This window comes from Dipodomys spectabilis, unplaced genomic scaffold (genome assembly GCF_019054845.1).
Source record: "Dipodomys spectabilis isolate Male_0828 unplaced genomic scaffold, ASM1905484v1 ptg000051l, whole genome shotgun sequence".
Lineage (NCBI taxonomy): Eukaryota > Metazoa > Chordata > Mammalia > Rodentia > Heteromyidae > Dipodomys > Dipodomys spectabilis.
In genome coordinates, this window is record NW_024870728.1 from 15,768,056 (window position 1) to 15,785,849 (window position 17,794).

At 35.5% G+C, this 17,794-nt stretch overlaps 1 protein-coding gene across 2 annotated transcripts in view; it reads right to left on the reverse strand.

Moving 5' to 3' along the window:
* Positions 1 to 17,794, reverse strand: part of Vwc2l (von Willebrand factor C domain containing 2 like) — a 156,105-nt gene that overhangs the window by 115,367 nt on the left and 22,944 nt on the right. For both annotated transcript variants that reach the window (XM_042679311.1, XM_042679310.1), the window contains one exon: positions 15,277 to 15,406. In XM_042679311.1, coding sequence (XP_042535245.1) covers positions 15,277 to 15,406 — 130 coding nt within the window. The remainder of the gene's footprint in view (positions 1 to 15,276; positions 15,407 to 17,794) is intronic.

A 17,794-nucleotide genomic window follows, 5' to 3' on the forward strand; every position in this document is an offset into this window, starting at 1 on the left:
AGCATTCGACAAGATCCAACACCCCTTTATGATGAAGGTTTTGGAAAAATTAGGAATCCATGGAACATTCCTCAATACGATAAAGGCTGTATATGACAAACCTACAGCCAGCATTATACTCAATGGTGAAAAACTAAAGCCATTTCCTCTTAACTCAGGAACAAGACAAGGATGCCCACTCTCTCCACTTCTCTTCAATCTAGTATTAGAATGCCTAGCTACAGCAATAAGACAAGATGCAGACATAAAGGGGATCCAAATAGGGAAAGAAGAAATAAAACTCTCCCTCTTTGCAGATGACATGATCTTGTATTTAAAGAATCCCATAGACTCCACTCCCAAATTACTCAAGCTGATTCAAAACTTCGGCAAAGTAGCAGGTTATAAAATTAACCCCCAAAAATCAATGGCTTTTCTGTATGCCAACAATGAGAAAAGTGTGGCTGAAATTAGGAAAGCAACTCCATTTGTAATAGCCCCACAAAAAATAAAATACCTAGGAATTAACTTAACTAAAGAAGTGAAGGACCTCTATGATGAAAACTTTAAAATCTTGAAAAAGGAAATCAACACAGAACTTAAAAAATGGCAAAACCTCCCATGCTCCTGGATTGGAAAGATTAACATCGTGAAAATGGCAATACTTCCCAAGGCTATCTACAAATTCAACGCAATACCTATCAAAATTCCACCCTCATTCTTCAAGGAAATAGAAGAGGCAATCCAAAAATTCATATGGAACAATAAAAGACCCCGAATAGCAAAAACGCTCCTGAATGGAAAGAACACTGCTGGAGGAATATCAATACCAAACTTCAAACTCTACTATAAAGCCATAGTAATCAAAACAGCTTGGTATTGGCATAAGAACAGACCTCAGGACCAATGGAATAGAATTGAAAACCCAGAAATGAACCCACAGACCTATAGCCATCTAATCTTCGATAAGGGAGCTAAAACAATAGAATGGAAGAAAGACAACCTCTTCAGTAAATGGTGCTGGCAAAATTGGTTAACTACATGTAGAAAACTTAAGCTAGATCCTTATATATCACCCTGCACCAGAATCAACTCCAAATGGATCAAAGACCTTGAACTCAAAGCAGACACTCTGAAAACATTACAGGATGGAATAGGAGAAACCCTAGGTCTCCTTGGCTCAGGCCGAAATTTTCTGAATAGAGACCTGGAAACACAACAAATCAAAGAAAGGTTGGACAAATGGGATTGCATAAAGTTGCAGAGCTTCTGCAGGGCAAATGACATAGCTAGCAAGATCAATAGAAAGCCCACGGATTGGGAGAAGATCTTTACTAGCCATACAACAGACAAGGGTCTCATATCTAAAATATACTTGGAACTCAAAAAATTAAACCCCCCAACAACAAATCCTCAAAGAAACAACTGCCCAATAAATAAGTGGGCGAAAGACTTAAAGAGAAACTTCTCTGAAGAAGAAAGAAGGATGGCCAATAGACACATGAAGAAATGTTCAACATCCCTAGCCATAAAAGAAATGCAAATCAAAACAACATTGAGATATCACCTCACTCCAGTGAGAACGGCAAAAATCAAGAACTCTAACAACAACAGATGCTGGAGGGGATGTGGACAGAAAGGAACCTTACTTCATTGTTGGTGGGAATGTAAACTTGTTCAACCACTTTGGAAAGCAGTATGGAGGTTCCTCAAAAGACTCCACATAGAGCTCCCCTATGACCCAGCAATCCCACTTTTGGGCATTTACCCTAATGTTTACAAACAAGACCACACTAAAGCTACCAGCACAACTATGTTTATTGCAGCATTATTTACCATAGCTAAGATATGGAACCAACCCAGATGCCCCTCAGTAGATGAATGGATCAAGAAAATGTGGTATATATACACAATGGAATTCTATGCCTCCATCAGAAAGAATGACATTGCCCCATTTGTTAGGAAATGGAAAAACTTGGAAAAAATTATATTAAGTGAAGTAAGCCAGGCCCAAAGAAACGTAGGTCCCATGGTTTCCCTTATTTGTAATATCTAGTATATGTATGAGTCAAGCGGAAAAGGTCAGATAATGTGATGTCAGGAAAATGAACCCTTAGATGTGTATTTTAATGTTTTTTTCTTTCATGCATGTGTTTCTAACACATTTATAAGATTATCTCTTTGTTGCTTTGTATGTCCCTCCCCCACAGTATAACCCTTGCTTTCACTATATTTGATGTCAGTATAACTTGTGGAGGAGATAGGGAAAAACCAGTTGTTTAAGGATACAGGTGGACCTGTTGCAACAATGAGAAGTACAAGTTGTCATGTCCAAAACGAACTTTACAATGTTGGTGGGGGGGGGCTGGGGGGAGGGAGGAAGGAGAAGGATTGGGATTAGGGGGGGAGGGGGGAGGCTGGGAAGGGATGTGAAGGATAAACAAAGGAGGAGGCTGCAATGCTTGGTAAGAAATGTACACATTATCCTGCCCATGTAACTGTAACTCCTCTGTACAGTATGTTCACAAATAAAATTAAATTAAATTAAAAACAAAAACAAAAAAAAAAGAAAAAAAAAAAAGAAAAAAAAGAAAATTGTTAAGTTCATTCATGGTAGGGAAGATGAATTGCTGTAGGGGTGAAAGTATGGACAGAGAGAGAAGTCTTTGGTCCTCTTCGGAGATTGTTCACTTCATGGTGTAGCTCCTCTTTTGGCTGATATCTCTGAAACTATCTCTTAGAGGAACCTGACTTAGAATTCTAGATCTGATATTTAGTGACCTCAAAAACAATGTGATCCATCTATATTGTAAAGTGTTTTAGGACGCACAATCTCATATATGAGTCAAAAAATGTTCTCAATCTACATACTCTTGAAAATCACACTAACTTCCTTCCTCTTTCTCTTTGAAAACCAAAGCCTAGTTGTAGTTTGTCATGTGTCTCTGTTTTGAGCAACTTCATCTTTGGAAATGGAAATTCTGTTTTGAAAGTTAAGAAAGGGACATTCTGATAATAAAATTTCATTTTAAAAAAAAAAAAAAAAAAAAAAAAAAGAGAAATAGCTCCCTTCCCAGATGTTTTCTCAATGCCTAGTCTAATGATGATAATTAATCTAACAACTAAGAGTAGAGCCAGCTCTCATTTATTAAGCCCTTATATGTTCTAGGGCATTTCAGGCATTAACATATTTAATCTTTATAATTAGATAAGATATATCATTAAGAATAACTCTGGTTAAAGTGTAGCATTAATTTTGCACTAAAGTGATGTACACATGAATTCTGTTCTTAACAAACAGAAGCCCTTGATGATCATATGAGAAATGAGTCCATAAAATTAAATCTAGACTCACTTTCCCCTGGTAGTTAACCCATTTCTTTTAGCTATTCCTAGATCTTGCTAGGCCTTCTATCAGTTAGCTTAGCGGTATACCAAACCAAACTTAGTATGAGAGCAAACTGAGACCCAGTTCCCTTCCCACCATCCTAGGCATCCAATACTCTCCAGAGGAAAACTTCTGTACAAAATGGAAGGCAAGCAGATTTCAAAAGTTAAAATAATAAACTCAAGGAATCAGATTTCCTTTAGATTCACAGCTCACAGGTGCATATAGGATTTTTATGTATTCATTCCTATGTTTCTTCAAAACCATATATTTATGCTTACGATGTGTTGTGATAATGAGTGGGAATAGAACAGTGAACCCATGTCCTCACAGAGACATCTGAGTGAGGAGACAAGACAGGCAGATTAGAAAGCAGCATGGACTCACGTTTATGTGGCATTGGATATGATGGACAATCTAAGGCAGAGAAAGGAAATAGAGAGTAGGAATTTGGGATGGTAACCCATAGCTCAGAGCATGGCCTGAGAAATAGAGTCAGGTATTGAAAGGCACCTCAGTGGTTCTGAGCTTCTGTTTGGTCTGCTGAAAGCAGGGAGAAAGGCGTAAGTCCCAAGAGTCTCAAGTCAGATGCGTGAGATGGTGACTACTGGGGAAAACAGTAGAAACCTAGCAGGATCCTGCACGAGTCTTAAACCCTTACCAATGACATGAGAACACAGGGGTCAGGACTATTTGGTCTTATCTGTAAGAAACATAATCTGGGAGTCTATGCTTGAGGGAAGTGTCCATTAAAGACTTTTGCTCCAAAAGTTTGTAACTCTGCTGGATGATGGAGGGGAAGGGTGATACTTTTTTTATGGGACCTCCTAGGCTCATCAATCCTGAATGCTTTTTTTTTTTTTTTCTCTGTGACAGCAGCATGATTTATTTGGTATGAGATGGTTTTCATACAGGGACTCCTTACAACCTTTAGGATAGGCGATTTTTGCAATGTGGACTTTTGGACATGTGGCATTGTTGTTTTTGGAGAGATGGTGAAATACCATCTCAATTATCAGTTATACTTGGATGAGTAATAAATTCCATCATAGAAATGTAGAAAGCAGTATAGTAGACTCTCTTTTTGAACATACTGAACAACCTTCCACCCCTTTCTTTTCCTCTCATCTCACTGATTTTGCCATGAAGTATTTATTTATTTATTTGGCCCTGTCCCTGGGGTTTCAACTCAGGGTTTGGGAGATGTCCTTGAGCTTTTACTCAAGGCTGGCACTCCATCACTCAAGTCACAGCTTCATTTCCAGCTTTTTGATAGTCAATTGGCGATAAGTTTCTTCTCAACTTTCCTGACTGAGTTGGCTTCAAACCAATCCTGAATGCTTTTGAAGAGGTTCAGATAGCTTTTGCAATTCTTATGTATATTATGTGGTGGAGACAGAGAGAGAGAGAGAGAGAGAGAGAGAGAGTTTGTGTTTGGTAGGTCAACCCATTTCCATTCATTGCTGAGGGGAATTATGTGTTGGGCACAGCTTGTTCTGGAACTCTAGCCAATGCAAAGCTTACACTGTTGCATGGCAATGCAAATGAACCAGTGACACTTGCTAGCATATCCCCTCAGGTAGAGGTTCACGATAAAGTGAGGTTATATGCCGTTAGTAGGAGAGTGACCTCTTGGTAAGAGATACATGAATGGCCTGGATGTATCTTGAGGGTGGAGGGTGATTACAGACCAGCAGTTAGAAGAAAGAGACCGAGGAATGTTCTTGCCCATTCTATCTTCACTGAGAGCCTCCCAGAGACAGTCAATGGTTTGAGCCTCTCTAGAGAGACGAGATTACGTCTGTGTTCATGAATCTTGGCAAGACCCAATGCTTTGTCTTCTCCCTTCTGTCCTACCCTATCTAATGACTTCTGAAACTATATCCAATTCCCAAAGAAGCTGATTGGTGATCTCTCAACAGCACATTTTCTACCATACACGGTTCATGGAGGTGATTTATTAGCACTCAGTCTTTAGAAGACAGTAATAGTCCATAAAAATAATTGAAAAGAAGCTCCAACATAAGACAGATTAATATAGGGGGATACATTCAACGGTACATCTAGCTACTCTGTTGAAGTCAGGTTTGCTTCAAGCTTGTGTGAATGTTCAAAAGGAGAGGTGTTAGGTGTGCTATGCATTCAGTAGTCTTTTTTTTTTAACCAGGTCTCTTGTGTAGTACATTATAGCACTCTACGGTATTGGAAGGAGAGCATGCAACTTTGCCATGCGTCTATTCTCAAGAGAGAAAGTACATGCTTTGTGGGAGAAATGGACTCAATGTTCCAAACACTTATGGAGAGAAACAGAAACATTTCCTATATATTAAAGGAAACACACTGGAAAATACTACATTTTTTAATTGCATGTATTGATTTTCTATTCTGCATTCCAAGGTAGCCCAGACAATTATAGAAGAGGATATGATTAGTAGAAAATTAAAATGTGACATTCATTTTAATTGTGTCAACAACTGGAAAATAATGCTTTTGAAGTCTAGTTTGCTGATGAATTAAAAGGGAAATCCTGTTGGTCTGTGAGAAGGTAAATGTAAGTATTCCCTTTCATATTCTAGAGGATGTTTTACGAAAGGAGCCAAAAATGATTGTGTGTGGCTCATTAAAATAGCTACTGATTATTACTCTGCTTTGACATCTACTTCATAAGAATATGATAATTCTGACCTTCAGCTGTAGCGTCAATGAAATACAGACTTGAAACCGACTTTCATGGTTACATGCTTTCATCATGAGTGGTTCTGAGGTCCCTGTAGCCAATGGATACATGCTGTGAGGATCGTAGGAAGATTTCATCTTCAGTGTGTTTGCTTTATAACTGTATTACATTTGTGACTAATTGTCCACATGAATGCGAGCAAGGAAATATGAAATTAAGGTGAAAGACTTGGACCCAATTAAGGCTGATTTTTCCAAAACAGTTTCATGAAAAGGTAAATGGATATTCTTAAGTGAATATTTCAGCAATTTGCCTAATAGGTGCATAAAATGGGCAACGAAGCTTCCCAATTGCTTTTAAAAAAGAATTTCATAGTTAAAGGAGTTGAAAAGTCAAGTGGTAGAAATTATTAGTTGGTTAATTAATTTACAGAGTGCAAATTATACCAAGGAGTCACAGTGTAATTTCTAGGAGAGATATGTCATTGAGTATTTAATCACTGAATTATAAAAATTGGGAAAAATTGTATCATTTTGGTTAGGAGGTTTTCTAATTTAAATTATAATTTCCAGTAAGAAGAATGACATGTCTTTACTGTAGGTAATTTAGACAGCATAGGCTAGTTAAAAGAAGAAAATAACATCATCTACTAGACTACTAACCAGTTAGGTAGTATTAACATTTGGAAGTATTTTCTTCTAGTCTTTTTTTCTATACATGTATTTTCTTTTAACAACATAATGTATATATTAACTATGACTATTATATATAATATGTAACATATATATCCATATAATCTCTAGACAACTATTTTCATTATGTAGTATAGATGTGCAATTTACAAGAAGTGAAATGTCCCTAATTATTTTCTGCAATATTGTTTGTAATATGGCCTTTGGATAGTTCATGTTAGAGACGCTATGGAACAATTGTTTCATTCTTAAATATTTAGGTTTCAGTTTTCTCAAGTATTTGCTATTACCTTAGAATGTGCACATTTTCATAATCTCAGCTGGTATTTCCCTTTTAATCAGTTATTAGACAGGTCATAGCTGGACCTGTGGCCACATCACCATCCTTCCCGGAGGATGTATCACCCACATGTTTGTTACACTTCACCTTTTAAACTCAAGCATTATCTCTTCTGAATACATGGAGAAACTAATTCATAAAACCACATGGCTTCCTTTGTGTTTTTTTGGTTTCCCTTTTAGAAATTCTTTGTTTGCTTCACACTTGGGGAAGACCTTCACTATCCTGAGATCAAGTTAATACTTAACATTCTTTTAAAAGTTCCCTTGTGATTTCATCTTTTTTAGTTTTAGACGTTTAATCCAAATATGTAATTATACTACTTTAATATGAAAGGCAGGTAGGTGTTTAATTTCTTCTTTTAAAAAATGATAAACCTTTGTGATATATTTGTATAACAACATTTTCTTTTCTTGTCACTGAAATGAGGACTGGCCTTGAATTCTCACCCAGCTTGCTGGTGCTCCTGGCCAGTGCTCTATTGAGGCGTACCTCCACGATAGCTTTTTGCTAGATAATAAGAGATGGGATCTGCTACTAGAGCTGACTCTTGAACCTCAGTCTCCCAGATCTCATCTTCCTGAGTAGCTTGGAAAACAGACATGAGCCAGGCTACAATGAAATTTTTCCATCAGATATTAAGCCATCACTAATTATATACTGTATTGAATTCACTTTCCTTCCAGTTAGTAGGTCAAGTTCCACAAGCCCACTAAGTGCATGTGTTTTCATGAATTTAAATTACCCATAGGAAACAATTCTTTTGTCAACCTAAAATATACCTCACATAGAAAATGATAGGATTTTCTCCTAATATATTAGTAGAAAAATAGTATCTAAATTTTGGTTTGCTATTTAGAAACCTGGTACGTTTTATTTGATTTTTTTTATAGTTCTTAGTAAACGTTTGTGAATTTTAATGCATAAATAAAATTTATTTCCTTATTTATTTTTTCTGTCATGGGGCTTGAACCCAGATTCTGGATATGCATACATATGTACATATGTATGTATTTATATATATATATATTTGACATTTTCTCCATGGAATTGTATGTTTATATATTCATCAGAAATATGAGAGTGCCTGTTTCACCCAAGAGATGAGTTTTTTTTCTATTTTTAAATTTTATTTTTATATTTAAATAGTACTAATGTACTATGTGATATTTTTTGTTTCTTTGTATGCTCTTCCCCCAATGGTATACCATACCCTGTTGTCACTGTATTTGATTCTGGTGTCCTGTATCTTGTATATACATTTTTCTAATTTGGGGTGGGGAAGGAAAATAACAAAATGCTGAAATAAAGATACAAGATGACCCACTGGAACAATGAGATGTATAAGATACTATGTTGAAAATGAACTTTACAACTTTGCTGGGGGTGGGGTGGGGGTGGAGGGGGTGAAGGGAGGAGTTGGGAAGGTGGGGAGGAAAGGGATGGTAGGGGAAAAACAAAGGAGGGGATAACAATGCTTGATAGGAAATAGACTCATTATCTTACTCATGTGACTGAAATCCTTCTGTACAGTATCTTTACAATAAAATATATATTTAAAAAATGAGGATCTGAGTGTTTTTTTATATCAATCCATGTGAAATGTTAAGTAAAAGTGAGTATCCTCATCTTGGTTTTTAAAAATCAGCATTGAGGGGCTGGGAATGTGGCTTGGTGGTAGAGTGCTTGCCTAGCATGCATGAAGCCCTGGGTTTGATTCCTCAGTACCACATAAACAGAAAAGGCCGGAATTGGTGCTGTGGGTCAAGTGGAAGAGTGTTAGCCTTGAGCACAGAGAGGCTCAGGGATAGTGCCAGTTCAAGACCCATGACTGGCAAAAAATAAAAAATAAAATAAAATAAAAATTAGCATTGATTAGGCGCCCATCTCTTTGTGGAAAGTTTAAAATTTTGTCACTAGTTTTGCTGATTTATATTCACTCTTTTTTTTTTTTTTTTTTTTTTTTTGGGGTCCGGTCATGGGGCCTGAACTCTGGGCCTGGGCATTGTCCCTCAGCTCCTCAGCTCAAGGCTAGCGCTCTACCACTTGAGCCACAGCGCCACTTCCGGCTTTTTTCTTTTTGCTTATGTGGTGCTGAGGCATCGAACCCAGGGCCTCATGCATGCAAGGCAAGTGCTCTACCACTGAGCCACCTTCCCAGCCCCTTATATTCACTCTTTAATGGTATATAGAAATGATAACATGATTTCTCTCATCAATTAATCATGGAAAAACATACTAAGAAAATTCATAATGTTGCAATTTTTTTGCTAATCTATAGGAAATTCCTCTTGCTTAGGAGGCATAATTTTAAAATCTAACATTGGTTTCTGATTGTTAACTTACCATAAAATTCCTTTCCACAGTCTCTGAAAAAACTCATTTTTTCCCTTGTCCTAGCATAAAAATTCCATTGGGATTAAAAATTAAGCTAAAATTATTTAAGACTCATTAATATTATTCAGTGTTCTCAATTTGATTGTCATATATTTTTCTGCAGAAATGTTTACCTAATTCATTGAAGAATGCTGCCTTGGAACATTGGTGATATGCCTTCATAATTATAAGCACAATGACATTTTATAGCTTCATTTTCTGTGTGTAGTTTTTGGTTTGTATCAGTACTATGCTTCATTAAAAATAAACATTTTTCTCTTGTATCTTCTCTGAAAAAGTTTATGTAACATTGAATTTATCTTTCCTTTAAAGGTTTAAGGAAATATTTTAAATTATAAAAGTATAACAGAGTTGTAAAGATTCATTCAATAAAGACTCTTATGAGAGAATAATCAATTTTCGCTTCTTTTTACTTTCTCTTCCGATCCCTAAATAATAGTTAAAAAGTTAGTGTATACTCTTCTGGAACTTCCCAATGAAACATATAAAAATAACATAAAAAGGTTTTAAAGATACTCCAATCTACATATTAATGGCACTAAGTAATATGTCTGTTGGTACATATTTATACTTTGTTAATCTCCACACACAATTCTATTATTTGAATATTTCCTGCTTTAAAGAATTTTGTTGTTTTTCTCCCTTTACCAACTCCTTTCTACTCTGCAAGTTAACTGTTGAATCATTATCATTCTATTCTGTATCCACTTAGTTCTTCTTACATGCACATAAAATTTAATATCTATTTTAAATCATGTGTCTTTTACAATAAATCTATATCACTTTAGGCCTGAAGTATGATTCAAGTGTTGGCTACCAAGAATAAGTTCAATTCCCAGAGTACTGCTTAAAAATAGCAAAGTGGAATATATATTTATATATATATATATATATATATATATTACTCTATTAAATACATAACACTGTCTAGACTACCATGTAATTTTTGCTTAATTTATATAGCAGTAAAAAGATCTACTGTCTTTTTAAGGCTTTAATATATTTCATTGTTTCATTAAAAGATTATTAGGTTTTCTCACAACTTTTTCCTCTCAAATGCAATGAAAATTTTGTACATGAATGTGGGACAAACTATACGAGGTAGAATGTCTAACTTCAAATGGCATGAAAATTTTGATAGAAAGGAATTTCTTAAGTTTGTCCAACACAATTCTTTCTCAACTATTTTCTGAATACTTTTGTCAGTATCAGGTGCCATCAAGCTCAAAATATTATCAATAAAATTTGGTATCTCATTGTTTTACTTTCTATTTCCTTGATCTATTTTGGTAAATGTAAGTTCTAGACATTTAGTTTTTATCTATGAATATATATATATGTACATATATTCATATTGGATTCATTCCCTACAGTGTGTAATTTCTTTTCTTTTCTCATTTCATGAAATTCTTTACATATTAGGTTAGAACATAGTAAACATGTCCTAAGTAACTTTAGAAGGTGTTATATACCTATTAAATTTAATATTAGGTGTAGTAGATCCTATAAATGTAAACTTGTCTCTTACTCTTGACAAATTCTAATTTAGAAAGCCAGAAAAATTATCTTTGTTGTTTGTATATAACTGTCCCCACTTCTTTCCTTTCCCCTTCCTTGCTGCTATTTTAGGAAATCTACTTTCTGATTTATTTGTATCAGCACCAAGTTGGAAAAAAGCAAGGGACACTAAATTAAGTATCTGATATCTGAATACAGTTGCATCAATATGTGTGAAGTTACAAAGGAAATGAAAATTCCCTACTGGGGTTTCCCTTCAGAGTACATTGCTTCCTAGGCAGGAACTCTACTGTTAAGCCATGACTCCAGATCTCTTTACACTGGTTATTTTGAGATGGGTTCTTGCTTCTTTCCACACTCTCCCCACCCCTGTTCTTGGTTCATGCCTAAGCCACGATCTGTATATTTTACACTTCCGATCTGTATGCTATCACTCCTAGCTCTTTCCTGAGATGCAGTACTACAAACTTGTGCCAAGACTGGCCTGGAATCCTGACCCTCCATAGCTCTAGGCATGAGCCAATCGAGCCAGTTCTTCCAATTTTTCATGTTATAACTTTCCCTTCATACTCATGAATGGTGACTCACTAGATTCCCATGGAAGCATAAGATGTATATACATACTGGTTGATGACATAATGTAAAAATGTAGTCATTTGGATGCTCCAATGATCACATATTTTAATATAGCCACATATTTTCTATTCCAGGTAATTGGTATTCAACAAACATAAATTTGTTATAACTTGGAACAAAAATACCTTATATGAACAACTGAAAAATGGAATGAATGACTACAACAAAGCTGAAATTAATGTTAACTCAAATTCAGAAATTAACACATACTCTAGGCTATTAGCTCAGTATATCTATTTACATACATGTGTGCATATATACAATCAGCTTTCAAATACTCAAAATATTTATATGAAACTCTAAATTAGAATGTTTTCTTCAAGTAGCAGCTATGCTAATGAATTTTTTCATATTATAAAAGATTGTAAAGACTGCTCATTATTTCCCACGAAAAAGCCTTGGGCCGAAAGGTCAAAGTAATACAATCTTTGGAAAAGTAAAACAATCTGGAAATGTCATGTTTCTCAGGAAGGCATTTGGATGACCAACTCTTGCAGATGGGTAGAGGAAAGAGAAGTGAATACTTAATAACAATTTTTAAAACAAAAAGATTCCTGTGTTGCTTCCCCAGTCTCTGTGAAATAAAAAAACAATCGTGCTATTTCTTCTTCCAAGATGTGAACACCTTTTTTTAATGTTCCAATATTATTTTGACAGTCTTTCTTGGTGTTGAAATAACTTCAATGAAAAGAAAGTATAATTTGGTGGTTTCACTATATTCATTGATTACTACTTGAAATGCTGCTTTTGGTAATTATTGAGACTAGAAAATGTAAACTTATCTTTCTTCTTATAAATTACATTATTGAAAATAAGGAAGGAGTGTTGTTGTTTGCCATGGGAACAGATTGCCCTGTACTTTCTGCTACTAAAAATGCTTATTTTTAAAGATAATAATTATTTTTTTCATTTCTGTCTCTAGTTTTCTGAGGTAGTGGTGCATATATCATGATGTTTTCTAGTTTTGTTTTATCTTAATCTGAAAGCAAGGGTTTTGATGTTAGCTGAATATTGGGTTTTAATATTAGCTACAGTAGAAGCTATCACTTTAAATTTTCAGTTTATATCTTTAAAGCTTTTTGCTCTTGGTAAATTCAAATTCAGGAAGCCAGGAAAATCAATCTTGGTATGCAAAAGGAAAGTATCTGACAGCCAAGACAATCAACATTTATGCAAACTGAAAAATATTTGCCTGCCAAAAATCATCAACACTTAGGAAGATTTAAGAAAATGTAGAAAATGTCATAAGATTCTTATACAAATGAAAATCTATTGCTTTTATCTTGAATGCACAGGATAGATTTTTTTTATCTGTGTGGCTTTACTTTATTCCAAGAAAATTATAGGCATACTTTAAACAATAGTTTACAATATAATGGGCAAATGTGTCTTCTCAAATGTAATGCAATAGACCTATAACGTGTTGGAAGTTGAAGAAACTGTCCTAGTTATGCTATGTAGTGATAAATATTTATTTTTCCTACAGCTCTTCTATATATGGGTCATCTGTTTCTGTTTCCTTGCCTTGGCTTAGAAAAGAAGAAGATTCAGAGCTAAGCTTATTTTCTTAATAAAATACGATTACTATAAGCAAAGGGGGTTTCAGTAGTTGATATATGCTCTTTTTGGCATTGATTATGCAATTTTGGGGGTCACAAGTACTAAAATAATAGCACTTAATAAAAAAATTATAACACCTCAATGTTATGTTTAGTTGTTTTTCTAGAGCTGGGAGCAAGGCTCAGTGTTAGAGCTGCTGCCTAAGACGCAGAGAGCTAAGTTCAAACCCCAAGGCGAAAATAGAGCCTCACAGTCCTACTTATTTTAATGTAGATTCACTTACTTTGTGTTTTTCTTTTTAAGTTTGCATGGCAATAGCAAGAAAAAAACAGAAGTCATTTTATAGTGCTTCAATGGATAAGAAAATAAACACATTATATATATATATATATATATATAAGAAAATAAGAAAACATATTCAATATACGTTAAATCTAGGACAAATATCTGTGTATCAGGTATACCAATGAGTTGCTCACTAGTTAACTAATTATACTTTTTGTATAAAAATAATCTGATTAGAAAATAATCTTCTAATGGGACGTGTGATAGAGAAAGGAGATAACCTTGTGTGGTATAAAATCGTCACTAGTTTGCAACAGCTGATTTAACATTTAACATAGACAGGAACTCCGAGTTTATTTTGGTCTTTAGTGTAGCATATGCTAGTCTAGATGATTTATCCTAAATATAGGGTTTAGTTGCTCTAAAAGTACGTAGAGTGTGTCCAGATAAGCTTTTAATAAGCATAGTTGTCTTTGCTTTAAAAGTGAGACCACAGTAACCACGGCCATCTCAGGGAAGAAAAGACCCTCAAGGACTTATTTAGATAGTTGCTTATAGAAGAGAAAAAACGGAGTTATCAGTCAAGGAGTTGCCAATCCTATTTTTAAAGATTGATTAGATGCTTGAATTTTTCTTCTTTTTATCCTTGGAGAAAATGAAAAATAACAAGCCTCTTCTACTTTACACTAATGATTCACATACTTTATGACAGTTAGGTCTCCCCTGAGCCTTTTCTTCTCCTGGACGAATTATGCTAACTCCTTCAGCCTATCCTCAAAGGGCCTATTTTTCAACCATTAAATCATCCAATTGTTCTTTCCTGTATCTTTTCCAGTTCCTTCAGAAGCTTTTTTAGAAATATGGAGTCTTAAATTTAATATCATTGCACATATCAGGTAGGTTAGAACTTCAGGAGGATATCTATTTTCAGCCTCTAAATCCGAGAAGACGGTCAGCATGACAGGTCAGTTGGAGAAGAAGAAAAAGAAAAGCCAGATGAGCAATTTAATATTTTAGCTGAATGGATTTATATAATCAGATACAACAAAATTGGTGCCTAGCAAAATGTCAAAAGGGTTAACTATAAGTCTTTGGGAAAGGTACCACACCACAATGTTCAGTTGTTAAAAACTAAAAGCTGCTTGGGTTTTGTTTTAAATTACTTGACTGACCTTCCTTCCTTTCCTTTCTTCCTTTCTTTCTTTCTTCCTTCCTTCCTTCCTTCCCTCCGTCCTTCCTTCCTTTCTCCCTTCCTCCCTTCCTTCCCTCCCTGCTTCCTCCCTCCCTCCCTCCCTTCCTTCCTCCTTTCCTTCCTTCCTTCCTTCCTTGCTTCCCTTCTTTTCTTCCTTCCTTCCTTCCCTCCTTTCTTCCTTCCTTTCCTCCTTCCTTCCTTTTCCTTCTTCATTTCCTTTCCCTTTCCCTTTCCCTTTTCCTTTCCTTTCCTTTCCTTCTTTTCCTTTCTTCATATCCTCCACAAGAGAGCAAGAGAGAGAAATGCAATCACCACAAAAAGATGGTACTGTGTTCTTTCCAATAGCCTCATAAATCAGCAATAAATAATAGGGATCACAACAAAGCCAGCTTACAAGAACTTTAATTCCCTAGATGGAGAGCTGCACAATTCACCCATGGTTGGTTTATTTTCACTTTAAGGCTTCAGATAAAAAATAATAAATCAGTTCTGTTCTCATTGAAAAGCCACAGGCAGATCTTAGAAGGCTCTTACACTGCATGGTGTGCAGTAGTGAAGTATTTTATATTTTGCACTAACCTCTCTTTGAAAGCTAATGCAGTGTGGTCTTACCATTTTTGCAGACAGGACAACATTGTTCTGGTTCATAGACTGGGTTGACACACTCAGGAACTGCGCAGTCTGCTACAACACAGTGAACTTCATTGCTGGGCTCACAGCGACACCATTCACATGGAGAGGGCTAGGAACAAATCTAAAATTAGCCCCTTTTCTCCTATAACTTAATGTTTGCACATTCATATGCTGTCAGAAGACAAAACATTAGTATTTATATTGGTTTTACTGACTTAAGTCCATTTACCATTATATGATCATTCTCTCCCAATGGAAAGCAATCTAGATATTCAATCAAGCCAAGGAAGCTTGCAATGCACAGCTCAGTTTCTGGAAAAAATTACTAACGTACTCACGTTTAAGTTTTCTTACTTCACTGTCCCTACTTTATAGAGAAATGTTTGTACTACTAACATGTCATTGGATGGTTTGGTTTCGAGATGCACTGATGGTTCAAACTTCTATAAAGAAGATGAATGCTGGGCCGTATAAAATAGTTTTTGCCATTTGTCATTCTTTTTTCTTCCCAAGAGAGAGATTACTCAGCAACAAGAAAATGCTAAGTGCACATCCTTATCCTTTATATGAATGCGTTTTCAAGGTAACCTAGAATCTAAATGGAACTTTTTTACATGAATTTCAGAGCAGATTGCATTTGGCATCCCAACATCCAGGTACTGCTTCTTAAAAGATTTAGTGAATACCTTTCATCTTGCCTGCTTGCTTTTATGAGTGAACTAAAATCAATTGACCTAAAAAGCCACTATTTAAGTAAGAGTCAAAGACACTAAAACTGGAACTGAAAAGTGATTAAGAGGAAAAAAAGACAAGAAAGCAGCAAAGAAGATTTGTCATTATAGTATACTTACCAATCAAGAATTGGTTGGGATTTTCCTTTCCTTTTCTTTCTAGAAACTGCCTATACCTTGACTAGTAGAGCAGTGGTCCGCCTGTGATGTTTTTCACTCTATAATTCATACCTCTACTCTGCATCAAACTAAGTTTCAGAATTCTAAAATGAGTACATATAAGACATATACTTCTTAAATCAACAAATTTGTCTCTAGAAAGTTCTGCCTTCAAGTCAATGCCATAGTTCACCTGAAAATTGGATTCATGAAGCCTTGTTTCATTGTTTCCATGGCTACTGTCCATAATCCCTGGCAGCTCTTTAATCTGCCTGAATCTGGCAATTTGGGTTTGGTCGAAGCTCCCTGTCTCACACTATTTCTGGAGTAAAAACCTTTCAATAAAGAATTTTCAAAATTCATTTCATCTTTGCTCTGTGCTTGAAGGATAGTTGGCTTTAATTAGTCTGCAACTTTCGTCTTAATAAGAGAATGAAGCTGTAGACTTGATGATAAAGAATTGTTATTTATTCATGTGATCAATAAGTTTATTCAAAGTGCAGTTAGGCTCTTTATCCTGTGGCAAGTTGTATTTAAGCACTTTAGAGAAATATCTGCCACTATCCCATGGGCTGGAATTCTTCTGAGGTTTTTCCCTCCTAATCTCCATAACTTCACAATGAAAGTCTTGATTCTACAAGGCGTACTATTTGATATTTGATGGAGAAAATTTTGAATAAGGCAAGTGAGTGAGATGGTTTTGCAAACCCCATAGTTCATGTGCAAGATTCCCACGCAAACTGGTCGGGAGGTGTCTCCTTTCCTTAGTGGGTGCAAAGAGGTCTTTTCACATAGCCTTCCTCACCTCAGTGTAGCAAAGATTTCACACGGTACCTATTGCCAATGTGAGAGAAAAATAGAGCTGCTCATATAATTCCTTGTACACTTCCTCTTCCGCAGCTGGGATTGGCTTGCTCTTCCTGCTTGCCTTCTTGCTGAAGAAAGGGCTCAAGAGTTGGGAGGACACAACTCCAGTAGGTTGAATTAAGGTATATCAACTCCTAAAGCGATGCTGAATTTTCAATGTTACATGCTTGCACCAAAGTATCAGAGGTCTTTGAGAAAGATTTGCTGAACTAGATTACTAACACAGGCTGATGAAGAGTACCATTCTAATTTAAGTAAATTTTAGTTACTAAGTGCTAAATATTTGCCTATATTGGATTATTTCTTACCCAAATCCTATAGATTTGTTTTTATCTATATCTCATAGATAAATAGGTTGGCAAGGTCAATACCTTGCACAAGTTTTAGGTACATTAAAGACCAGAGATAGGGTTTAAATTAAGCAACTCTAGTAATGACCCTCTTCCATTCCATAGCATGAAGCACCATTCAACAAATCCTCAAGGAGTATTTAAATTTCCAATGTATTGTACAAGTCTCCACACAGAGCAGGTTGACAGGAGTGACTGTTAATAATGGGGTAATTAATTGAGGATGAGTGTTTCTTGCTAAGAAGGTGAATTTCACTATACTTAGATGTTTAATGCATAAAAATTATCAAGAAATTTTAGGTTTTTTACTTTCTTCTGTATATGTGAGTTAGAATATTGTGGGAGGCCAAAGTTAGATTGCCATATGGCTTGTGTTTTACAAGGCGGTGG